At 40.4% G+C, this 12941-nt stretch overlaps 1 protein-coding gene and 1 long non-coding RNA gene across 2 annotated transcripts; both read right to left on the bottom strand.

Moving 5' to 3' along the window:
* Window positions 1-557: 557 nt before the first annotated feature.
* Window positions 558-1643, bottom strand: LOC140181054 (uncharacterized). The gene is made up of 2 exons (XR_011875645.1): window positions 1414-1643; window positions 558-1253 (listed from the first exon to the last, which is right to left on the bottom strand). It is a non-coding gene; the product is annotated as an uncharacterized lncRNA (long non-coding RNA).
* A 9889-nt stretch (window positions 1644-11532) lies between these two features.
* Window positions 11533-12672, bottom strand: LOC112763797 (uncharacterized). Its single transcript, XM_025809377.1, has one exon. The coding sequence runs from the start codon at window positions 12670-12672 to the stop codon at window positions 11533-11535; it is 1140 nt and encodes a 379-aa protein (XP_025665162.1).
* Window positions 12673-12941: the final 269 nt, after the last annotated feature.

Raw genomic sequence — 12941 nt, 5'->3', positions numbered from 1 at the left:
AAAGTTTATCAGATTGTTGTATATATAAAATGCGATTTTAATCCTTTGACACTTACTTAAATATATTAATAAATTAATCACTATATTAATTTTTTTTAATTTTTTAAAGAATAAATAATTATTTTTTATTATGAAATATTGGACACTAATAAAACTGACCATGAAAATTAAGACTAAAGTTATATCCATCTAATAATTTCATTTGACAAAAATTACTAATTATTAAATTTTTATTCATAATTTCGTAAATACTTTTTCATTTTCTCTTTTTTCGTTATCCTCTTTTCATAATCACCGTCACCTCTCGTGTAAAATCTACCATGAATAAATTACTATTTGTACCCATGAAAGATATAAATGCTGACAAATGTATCTATATAAAAATAAAACGACAATTATAACCATAGAAAATGGCTTATGTGTGCCAAAAATATCCTAATAGACCAATTGCGTAACCAATGTCCGAGTACTTTTGGCACACAAATGCCATTTCCATAGTTACAATTATTGTTTTATTTTATATGTGTACATTTGTCGGCGTCTGTATCTTTCATATATATAAATGGTAATTTATTCAATCTACAATCTAACCAAATTTACTCATCGATTCTCATCTCTTCCAATTGCATCTTAGCACAATCACCACAAAATTCAAATCATAACAATAATTTTGGATATGTAATTGGAGTTTCAGGAACTTTTGCAATGAAACTCGCTTACATTCACTCTCTTTTTGTTACCTGGAGTGAAAGATTATAGAAGTTCAACACTCAACACTATTGGTATTTCTTTCTACATTGTTCGGTTTTTCAAATGGCTCACCTTCTCCACACTCCTTTCCTTCCTTCTTCTTCCTCCTCTGTTGCCCTTCGTCGCAACTTGACCTCCTCGAGCACTTGTAGCCCTCTAGCGACTCCCGACGTGGTTCGCGTCAAGATATGGGAGATCTTCATACCGTTACTAAACTCAACCATGATGAAAAAAAAGATTGTGTCCTGGATGAAATTTGAGGGCAACAAGCTCTCCAAGAGGTGAAACCTTCTACGATGGTTACCTCGTCGCCATCATGATTAATGAGAGCGGTGTCGTGGACGGAATTGAACAAGCAAAGTCCTAAACACAGTTACCTTCATCGGCTTCTTCTTCTGCTTCGTCTTCTCGAGCACCTCTTCAACCACCATCTCCACTTCTCCAGGCCCGCCGCGAAGGTTTCATCATTTGCATCATCAAACTCCACCTCTTTCACTATTTTGCTGGCAAATGTTTGGATTGTTAATAGAAATTCTCAACTATGGAGTGATCCAACACAATTTAAGCCATATAAAGATTTAAAAAAGAAGAGGAAATTGATAAGTTGATTCCGTTTGAATGGAAAAAAATAATTTGCTTTAGAATCGATTTAGAAAAACGTACCGTTACTTTGACTTTAGAATTATTGATTTAATGTTTGAATGAAAATGAACGATTGAAGAACAAGTTGATATAATTGAAGAAGAAGGTGGAGAGATGACGAGATGGCAAGAGTTTTGATAGAGAGGTGGCGGCGGTTGATTCAGAGACAGCTGCGAATGTAGTGACGGCTACAGTAGATGAAAAATTACAAAGTCTACGAGTGAGTGACAAAAAGAAAAAATAGATGAATCAATTCGGTAAAGAAGGAATATTTACTGAAATATAAACAAAAATTTAACAATTGATTACTTTTATCGAATAAAACTTATCTTATATTAATATAACTTTAATTTTAATTTTTTATGATTAATTTTATTAATGTCTAAATCTTTCATAAATTAAAATAATTATTTACTTTTTTTTAATATAGAATTTGGAACAAATGCATTATATGAGAGAGGCAAAAAAAAAGTACAATAAACATGTGCACCTGATACCTCATGCTTCCTCTTTTTCTCTTTCTTTTTTCTCTCTCTTTTTTTTTTTTTTGTTAATTATAATAATGCTACCCTATTTGACATGTGTTTTTTTTCTTTTTAATCGCGATCATAAATGTGTTTTTAAGAGTTAATTTTCTTGTTCAATCTTAAACCGATTTTAAGATAGGTGTAATTTTTCGGGTTAAAATCGGTTTGAAAATAATACATTTATTTTTTAATAAGAAATGTGTATTTATTTGATCTAATTTTGTTTAAACTATTAGTAAAAAAAAAGTCTAATTTAAACCAAAAAATGTGTGATGGTCATTATTTAATCATTTACTAGTATAATTGTATAAATGCTCTCTCCTTCCCCCCTTCTTCCACCGGTATATATTAAGATAATATTTATTTCATTTTAATGTAAAAAAAAAAAAAGTATGAAGAGTCTATTATCAAATTATTTTGTTTGTTAACACACTCTGTTTTATAACTTTTTTTATATATTTGTTCCAAAGTTTCTTATAATAAATATGAATTAAAAAAAATTATGAATAAAAATTTAAAATGAAATAAATTCATTATCAATGTCAAAAAAAATGTTTATATATCATTAACTATTTGAATAGTAAGTTAGTGTAAAAAATTTATTCCAATTATTTATATAACTAGTGTATCTCCTGGTGTGGTTCACGGGATAATACACAAATAGATAAAATATTTTTAAATTTTTTTTAAATAAAAATAAGCATAGTTTTTTGTTAAAAAAATTTATAAAATTAATTAATAATAATTTTATTTATTTTCAAAATATAACAAAACTCATTAAGAATAATATATAATTTGTGATTAAATTAAAATATTTATGTTAGAATCTTATTTTAAAATTGATTTGAACAAATTTAACCTAATATGAGATAAAATTTGTCCTTGAATTATCTTTTTTATTATTATAGTAAAACATTATTATGGAAAATTGTTTTTGTTAAAATCTATCTAAAATTATTTTATATTTTAGTATTATATTCATTTTTTGAATCAAAGTAATATGACTAGTGTTGTTATCTTTTAAAATTTACTAATATATTTTGTCTATTCTTGAGTTGATTCAGTTGTATTATTTAAAAATTGTTTCATATTTTTTTAGTTTAAACATTTACGAAAACCGATAAAGATAAGATAAATGCATAATATCTTGTTACCACAATGACAGACTTATTAAAATAATTTATAATGTTTTATACGATAGATAATAAAAACTTTACTAAATGAAGGTAGAATACAATTGATAATGTTGAGTTTTTTCTCTCTTTTATGAGGTTCAACTTAACATTTTGAGGGTGCCTCTTTGTACTCATTGTGCGACAACCCTAATCAGATTTTGGGGGTCATTGAGAGGTAGAGAGTGTAGCCACAAAGTGAGAGAGAAAAAGAAAAAATAGAATTTTTGTTTTTATGCAAAGCAGTAAATTTCAAATGGCAGTTTCTCATTTGTTCACCGTTGGATCGGCTTAAAATTTAAACTCCGTGTTTCTCTTATCTTATGTTCTTTCGCTTGATTCTTTCTAAAATTTCTCCGGTGGTCGAGAACTCCCCACAATTAGCCCAACAGACGCTTTATATATAATTGCTATTGTATAAAAATTTACCCATTATATTACCGATGATTCTTATAAAAATAGAAGTAATCCAAAAAGATAAAGAAAAAGAAGTACAACCATTTTTATCGATATTATTTTTTCACTTAATTTTTTAAGTTAAAAATAAAATTAAATACGTAAAAAATATAATTTAAATATTAAAAATATTCAACGTATAAAGATTTATGATAGATTAACCTATATAAAATAAAAATAATTAATTATGGAAGAAAAATAGTTAGTTGTTATTTAATAATAATAATAATAATAATAATAATAATAATAATAATAATAATAATAGGGACTGAAAAAATAAGGAATAATGTTTAAGTATATGTGGTGGTGGAGTGTCACATCATAAGAACTAAATAGATAGCACGTGTCGTATTAGGAAACCCCATTAACCCAACTCCTTTATTTCTTTTCGCCTGGTTGGTTCATGTCACCAAATTCAACATGGGATCACAATGTTACACAATTATTTAACTCACAAAAGAGGGTGGAAAAGCATCTAATAAAGCTGTCATATATAAGTCCTTAGTTTACTATATCTTCTCTCATTTGTAATTTACTTTAGTTTTTTCTGGTTAATAATGTAAAAATCAAAAGGACGAAAAAGGGGTTACAAAATCCAATTAATCATATATATATATATATATATATATATATAGCTTAAAACGAATGAAGAACCTATTTTCATGTCAATATTTGATTATTTTTTTTTCAAAAAATGTGTTACAACTAGATCCAAATAAAGAGATGTCATTACTATTAGTCAATATTTTAGGGCATCTTTGTCCTTGAGTCTGACAATATTATCAAGAAAAAAATAAAATAAAACACCAACTAATTTTATTGTTTAAAAGAGCAATGTATAAATAAATGGTTTGCATATTCTAATTTTTTTAATTAATTCATTTATCTGTTTAAATAAGTATTATTTTGTATATATAACAATTTATTGATTCATAATAAATTTTGAGTTTTAATTCACTAATTTAATGTTTTCAGATATAATATCTATCTATATTTTATCTACTAAATATAATTTTGTAATTCTATATTTTTATCTTAATATCTAATATCTATAAACAAACGCAACTATATAACTTTAAAGATATGTGTTTAAATTTATCTCTCCCACCTATATGTTAATATCTAATATCTATAAACAAACGCAACTATATAACTTTAAAGATATGTGTTTAAATTTATCTCTCCCACCTATACATTTTATTTCGAAGATTCCAATCTAAACATTTTAATTAAAACATTAGATATTTATCAATTTAACTAACACCATATTTGTTAGTATTATATATTTAATTTATAAAAAGTTGGTTTGATATATATATAAATTGAATAATGATTTTGTATAACTATTTTGAAAAAGCATTTTTCATATATTACACTCTTTATTTATTCTTGTTCGGTAGGTCGGGTTACCGGACAGTTCGTGGAGGTCTCTGGGATGGAGAAGTGGGTTCCCGTCTGTCTTCGAATGCGGGTATAAATGATAGAGCAGCCAAGCTTCTGAGTACTTCGTGTGAAGGGGGGAGACACCTGCAAAGACACTCCGACGCTCAAGTCAGTGAAGTGCGCAGGCGAAATGGGGGTAATGTGGTATTGGTGATGTACCTTGGGGGAGGGGTAGGTCCCTCCCCTTTTATATCCTGTTAGTGTGGGTCCCGCGAGGGCAGGCCCACCTTCGTGAAGCTTCCCTAATCTCCCGCTGTCAATAGCTGGCTCTCAGGAGGTGTCCGGGTAAAGGGTCGGACACGTGGTACCTCCTTGCCCGTTTTCCCGGGTCGGGTCGGGTCGGCCATGAGGCCAGCTGTGCCAGGCCGCAACAGTGCCCCCAACGCGCCAGCCATGGTCGTGAGCACCGTGGTTGGTGCGTTCTTCACCGTGTGCGTGTTGTCGCTTTACCGGTATCTTGTGCTCGGGACGCGCTTCCCACACGCGTGAGCTTCTTTGGAGCAGAGGTGTGCCGTTTGACGCCTCATTTTTCGCGCTGACCATTAATGCTCATAATGGGTTATTTCAAAACCCCGTGAGCAAAGACCATTTTACCCTTGCCTTTCGCGCTTCTTGAGTCAGTTTCCTAGTTCCCTATTCAGTTGCATTTCTCATTTCTTTACCATCATCCCATTCTTTCTGCATTTGCCTTCTGCATTCTCCCATTTCCTGCTGCAATTCCTTGGGTCGATTGTGTTTGTTCTTCCTGCTTCTCCAGATCAGCATAATCATTTTGGTAAGCTTTACTTCTTGTCTTTTGATCCCTGCGGTTTTACCTTGCTGTTTATGCCATTCGTTTCCTTCCTTTGCTTTTGTGTGCATGCTGCTTCCGTATATCGAGCGTTATCAGCATTTAGATAGGCGGGTTAGGGGGTTACCATTCCATCATTTTCTCTTTTAGGATTTACTTTGGCAATAGATTTCGCTCCTTGTTTGATTGTAGTCACAGAGTAAGTAAGATGTAGTTTCTGGGCTAGCTCCGACCTCCCGATCACTTAGGCTAACTGTGAGTGGTGCCCCACTGTAGGTATGTCCCAGCGTCCTATTGCTCGGGTTCCCGTTGCGAGAGCCGCGTACGACCGGTATGCCTGGGTGACTTCTGACGTAAAAGAGACCCCTAACCAGATGGGCCTAGAGGAGCTTACCGAGTTCTGCCAAGTCGGGTACTTGTGCGGAGGGACTGACGAGGAGTCTAATTACGAGGTTTCTATCCCTGTCGCTCACGAACGGATATATGAACTCAACCTGCACTCCTCCCGGATTGCCGACTGGATTTGGTTCTATAAGGCAATATTTACCCAGTTGGGGGTTCGAATCCCCTTTTCCCCTTTTCAAATGACGCTACTCAATCGGTGTGACGTGGTGCCGTCTCAGTTGCATCCGAACAGCTGGGCTTCCATCTGCTGCTTCGAGATGGTATGTGAATACCAGGAGCTGCCGGTCTCCATTGACGTATTTCTTTTCCTCTTCACCTTGACGAACCCCTTGAAACAAGGAAAAGCGAAGAAGGGTTTTATGTCCTTCCAATCTGCCCAAGGCCGGAGGATATTTGGTTTGTTCGAGGACTCTTATCATGGGTTCAAGGACAAATACTTCAAGGTTCGCCCCGTCAGAGGTCGGCATCCCTTCTGGCTGACATTGGAGGGGGAATGCCGTATCCCGACGTATTGGAGCTTCGGGGCGGGAGCTAATACTTTTACTAAAGTGACTTACAAGGGGATGACCCCAGAGAACAGAAAAATTGCCGACGTGTTGTTGGCCGTCTTTGGGAAGAATCACGTCAATCCCATCTCCTCATGGGTGATCGGAACATGGCGAGGAACTATATTCGTGAGTGGTTGCTAAATGGTGTCTGCTTTATTATTATTATTACCTGTCCTCCCGATATGATGATTGAGTTTGTTGTTTTTGTTTTTATTTAACACGTTTCTGGCTGGCGATAGCGATGAGGAGGTGGCCAATGAGAACCAGGAGGTGCCCCCTGAAAATAACAAGAACCAGGTGGTGCCTCCCCTCATGCTGCCGAGGTGCTGCCTCATAATGCTGCCGAGGTGCATGTCTCACCTACCCAAGGTGAAGTGGTCGACACTGGCGAGGGTTCGACCTCTCAGCCAGAATTTGAAGAGGAGGATGTGGTTGTTGTGAGCAGTCCGAAGAGGAAGAGGTCGTCCTCCAGCCCCAAAGGAGTCCTCAATGTGATGGAGAGGAACTTCGATGCCGGGAACTTTATTGATTCCCAGTTGCTTTCCGGCACGGAGGATTTTTTTCATGTTGGGGATCTTCCTTCACAAGCGAGGTGGGTGTACCGAACTCTTCTTCATGGGGCTGCCATAGCAAGGAAGGCAGAATTCGCAATGGCGGGGACGCAGTCCGTTCAGAGGAAACTTGAGTCTTCTGTTCAAGCCAATAACAAATTCAAAGTTGAAGTTGAATCACTTCGGGAGCAGCTGTCTAGCGCGGATAAGAAGCTCAAAGCTGCCTAGGAGAAAGCCAAAGTGGTTGAGGAGAAATTGAAGACTTCTGATGCCACCATTTCCCGGCTAATCGAGCGAGAGCTGACTTTGGAGGATCAACTCAATGCTGCTCAGGGTCGGGTGGATGCATTGGAGAAGGAACGCGATGAGGCCGCCTCGTCGGCTAAGGCTGCTCAAACTGAGGCTGCTGAATTTAAAAAGAAGTACAAGGAGACCGTGAAATAGGGGAAAAGCGCCATATTGATGACTGAAGAGGCTCTTAAAGCCCAAGTAAAACTCGTGGCTCCTGACTTCGACATATCGATAATTGGGGTTTTTAACACCATTAAGGATGGTAAAATTATCGATATGCCAAATAAATTATCTCTGTACTCTTGTATAAATTTTGTAATTTTTGTTTTTGTGGACTTTGTCGCGTAGTTTGTGAACTTTGTCGTTTTGCATGCTGGACCTTGCAACTTTTAATTACCTAGGTGGTCTTGTAGCCGGTTAGTCGGCTTATGGTTACTGTTTGTTCCTCGCTTAGTTGGCAACACGTTTTCGTTCTATTTTGTTACCGTTTTGTTGGTATTGGCTTGTCGCTTGTGTTTATTTACCGCTGCGTTGGTAATTTGACGAAGCCAAGTCGTGGCTTTATTGTTGCTATAGCCATTTGTTGTGGTGTTAATTCGGGTGGTTCCCGGGGTGATCAGTCCCGGGTTACCGTATCGCCACCACATTTAACATGTATCATGAGAAATTCGTTAACACGAGATATAAAAGGGGAAAAAGTGAATTTAATCACAAGCGAACATTAATCGGCAGTTAGTTAAATCTGTGGCAATAATAAGTATTTGACAAAAGCAAATTATTTAATCATAAAGCAACTTGGGTCTTACTAAGCTTGGCGGGTCATCTATTCGGCGCACTTGGCCTAAGAATAAAATCTTCTTAAGTTGCCCGCATTCCACGTTCTCGGGACTTCCTTGCCGTCAAGTCTTTCCAACTTGTAGGCGCCCCTACCGATTACTTCCTTTACCCTGTACGGGCCTTCCCAGTTTGTCGCCAGCTTTCCTTCCCCCTGAGTCGGTAGCCCAACGTCGTTGCGCCGCAGGACCAGGTCATTTTGTTCAAATTCTCTCCTGAGCACTTTGGCGTTGTAGCGCAAGGCCATCCTTTGCTTCAGTGCCACTTCCGACAAATGGGCCATCTCTCTAGCCTTGTCTATCATATCTTTTTCCACAGCTTCCTTTACTCCTCCCAAGAGTAGTCGCGGGCTCGGTTCGCCGACTTCTACAGGTATCATTGCGTCCACTCCGTATGTTAAGTGAAATGGTGTCTCCCCCGTAGATCATTGCTGAGTTGTGCGGTACGACCAGAGGACTAAAGCAAGCTCGTCAGCCCATGTCCCATTCTTCTTATCAAGTCACTTTTTGAGGCCTAGCAGGATGATCTTATTTGCGGCCTCGACTTGACCGTTGGTTTGAGGGTGTTCCACGGATGAGAACTTTTGATTTATACCCAAATCGGCGAGGAACTCTCCGAACTTCTTATCGGTGAATTGTGTCCCGTTATCGGAGACAACGACCTCAGGGATACCGAACCGAGTTACTACTTGCCTTCACATAAACTTCCGACAATTAGACGAGGATATGCTGGCCAGTGGCTCGACCTCTATCCACTTGGTATAATAGTCAATAGCAACTATTAAGTACTTGACTTGCCCTTGGCCGACCTGGAAGGGTCCTAGGAGGTCGACTCTCCAGTGTGAAAAAGGTCAGGAAGACGTCAATAAACTTAGCTCGGTTGCTGGCGCCTTGTGAAAATTGGCGTTCTCCTGGCACTTGATGCATTTTCTCACGAACTCTTTAGAATCCTTCATCATCGACGGCCAGTAGTAGCCGGCTCTGATGAGCTTCCTCGCTAAGGCTTTGCCCCCGATGTGGTGACCGCAGCATCCTTCATGGACCTCCTTAAGCACATAGTCCATTTGGTCGGGATGCAGGCATTTCAGCAAGGGTTTGCTGAGTCCCTTCTTAAATAGCTGGCCTTGTATGATTGCATACTTGGCTGCCTCCCTTCTCAACGCTCTTGCCGACTTCTCGTCTTCAGGGAGCTTACCGCTTTCCAAGAAGTCGGTGATCGGGTTCATCCAAGAGGGATCTACCTTCGTTAAATGGAGGGCAACTGTTGGTTCTTTTATCAAGCCTTGAATGAGTGATCGGTTTTCTGCTCCCGGCTTTGAACTTGCCAGCTTTGACAAAAGGTCTGCTCGCGTGTTCCTCTCTCTCGGGACGTGCTGCACCGAGACCTCCTCGAATTGCCTGGTTAATTCTCTAACCTTCTCTAGATATTTTTGCAGTAACGAGTCTCTAGCCTAATATGTTCCGTTGATCTATGAAGTCACGACCTGCGAATCACTACATATTTCCAATCTTGTGGCTCCGACCTTCCTAGCCAGGACTAAGCCACCCAGAAGGGCCTCGTACTCTACTTGATTGTTTGATACCGGGAATTCGAACTTGATTGACTGTTCATATACAACTCCCATCGGGCTTTCCAAGATTATCCCGGCTCCCCTGAATGTCTGGTTGGAAGCTCCGTCTACGTGGAGCTTCCACCATGTACTCGGTGTCTCAGTTGGGTCTCCTGTGACTTCCACCAGAAAGTCAGCCATGATCTGAGCTTTAATCGCATGCCTGGGTTCATACCGAAGGTCGTATTGGGACAGCTCAATAGCCAAAGTCATCATTCTTTCTGCTAGGTTGGGTTTCTGGAGTACCTGGCAAATTTCCTGGTCCGTCCTCACGATCACTTGATGACCTTGGAAGTACTATTGCAATCTGCGGGAAGAGGTCAGGAGCGCAAGTGCTAGCTTCTCTAATTTGCTGTATCTCAACTCTGCTCCCTGCAGTGCTTTGCTCACAAAATAGATTGGTTGTTGGATCTTTCCTTCCTCTCACACTAAGACCGCCGCCATCGCTTCATCAGTTATGGCCAAGTACAGGTATAGCGGTTCCCCGTTCTTGGGCTTCCTGAGAACAGGTGGTGTTGCGAGTATCTCCTTGAAATGCTTGAACGCTTCTTCACACGCCGGAGTCCATTCAAACGCTATCCCCTTCCTCATCAAGTTGAAGAATGGTAGAGCTTTAGCAGTTGACGCCCCGAGGAAGCGGGATAGTGCGGTGAGCCTTCCTGCCAACCTCTGAACGTCCTTGATGCACCCTGGAATCTTCATCTGGAGTATTGCTTCACATTTTTCTGGGTTGGCCTCCACCCCTTTTTGGGTTATCATAAACCCTAAGAATTTTTCTGCTTCCATGGCAAAGGCACACTTAAGCGGATTGAGCCTCATGCCGTGTTGCCGGAGGGAGGCGAATACATTTTCTAGGTCGCTTATGAGGTCCTCAAGTCGGGTGGTCCTTACTAGGATGCCGTCTACGTATACTTCCACCGTTTTGCCTATGAGGTTGTTGAATATCTTGTGCATCAACCTTTGGTATGTGGCCCCTGCGTTCTTCAGCCCGAATGGCATTACCTTGTAGCAATATGTTCCCCCTGGTATTATGAACGCCGTTTTCTCTTTGTCTGGCCGGTGCATCGGTATCTGATTATAGCCAGAATAAGCATCCATGAAGCTCAGATACCGATATCCTGCCGCTGTGTCGACGAGCGCATCTATGTTGGGAAGGGGATAGGAGTCCTTGGGACATGCTTTATTGAGATCAGAATAATCCACGCACATCCTTCATTTTCCATTGTGCTTTCTAACTAGAACTACGTTCGACAGCCAAGTCGAGTAGTCGAGTTCGCGAATAAATCCTGCTTCAAGAAGGCTGGCCGTCTGCCTGGCTACCTCCTCTGCCCTTTCTTGTGACATTTTCCTTCTCCTCTGAGCCACCGGCTTGGCTTCCGCCTTGACGGCCAGGTGGTGTGACATGAGCTGGGGGTCTATACCCGGCATGTCAGCTGGCGTCCAGGCAAATAGGTTGCCGTTAGCCCTGATCATTTCCATTAGAGGTTCTTTCAAGTCGTGGGGGAGGTTTCTGTTCACGAAGGTGAATTTCCCTCGGAGTCGCCAACCCTGAACTTTTCTAAATTTCCTTCCGGCTCGGGTCTAGGCTTGTCGTCGACCCTGGCGTCCAGGTCGGCGAGGAATACTCTCGATGCCTCTTTGGATTTCTTCCTTAAGGAGAGACTGGCATTGTCGCATGCGACTGCCGTTTCCAAGTCTCCCTTGATAGATCCCACAGATCCGTCGTCAGCGATGAACTTCATTATCAACATTTTTGTACTGATCACTATCCCGAGATCATTGATAGTCTTTCTTCCTAGGATGACGTTGTAAGCCGTGGAGTCTTGCAAAACCATGAACTCTGCCATTACCGACCTTTTCCCCTGTCCCAGTCCTATGGATACCGGTAGGAAGATTATCCCATCGAGTTTGATAAAGTGGTCGCCCAACCCTACTACACCATGCTGGTGAGTCCTTAAATCGGCATCCCGGAGATCCAAAGCATCGAACACGTTGCGGAACATGGTATTCGAGTCGGCACCGGTGTCTACGAGGATCCGCTTAATCAGGCCAGTTCCCACTCTGACCGTGATGACCATCGGAGGGTTTTCAGTGACCTCGTCAAACCATTGGTCCTCTGGACCAAACGATATGGGTGGAGTCCTCTTGGAGTTTGGCGCAGGGATGGATGACGAGACCGCCAGGACTTTGGCGTCCTTCTTGTGCGCCGACTTCGACCTTGTAGTCGCGTCTCTTCTGATTACCACGTTTACTATAGTAAGACCGTGCTCATGGTCCTCGGGCTCGTGACGTCGCTTCACCGCGCAGCTCTTGTCGTCTCCTTCTCGGTTGCGATCCCGTCTTCTCGGCTCCCTGATGAGGTGGGAGAATTCGGAGAGCTTCCCATCCCGGATCGCTTGCTCCAATGCGTCCTTCAGGTCAAAACAATCCTGTATTTTATGTCCATAGCCCTTGTGATAGTCACAATAAAGGTTCTTGTTTCCTCCGGTTCTGTCCTTTAGAGGTTGGGGCTTCGACAAAATTTCCTTCTCAGCTATCTGCTGATAAACTTCTACAATGGAGACTGTGAGGGGGGTATAGTTGGTAAACTTTACGACTCGGGGAAACGGCTTGAATATCTTGGCCGGCACTCTGTCTTTGGCATGCTCCTTCATCCTTTCCCCGCTTCCGTGCTGGCGAGTTTGGTGGTAGGCAGGCTACTACTTGTTGGCTGCCACCACTTGACTGACTTCTTCATCGTTGATATATTCCCTAGCCACGCACTGGATTTCCTGCATCGTCCACACCGGCTTGGTGGTAAGATGCTTCCTGAAATCCTCATTCAGAAGTCCATTCGTCAAACATAAACTGGCCACCGAGTCGGTTAGGCCGTCGATTTCCAAGCACTCATCGTTAAACCTATCCAAGTATTTCCTGGTCGGCT

Source organism: Arachis hypogaea, chromosome 17 (assembly GCF_003086295.3).
Source record: "Arachis hypogaea cultivar Tifrunner chromosome 17, arahy.Tifrunner.gnm2.J5K5, whole genome shotgun sequence".
NCBI classification, from domain to species: Eukaryota; Viridiplantae; Streptophyta; class Magnoliopsida; order Fabales; family Fabaceae; genus Arachis; species Arachis hypogaea.
Note: the sequence above shows the minus strand (reverse complement) of the source record. Positions and strands in the feature narration are given on the sequence as shown.

Coding starts and splice junctions, on each gene's coding strand:
- LOC112763797 (XM_025809377.1), bottom strand. CDS start 12,672: ATGAAGGAGCATGCCAAAGACAGAGTGCCGGCCAAGATATTCAAGCCG.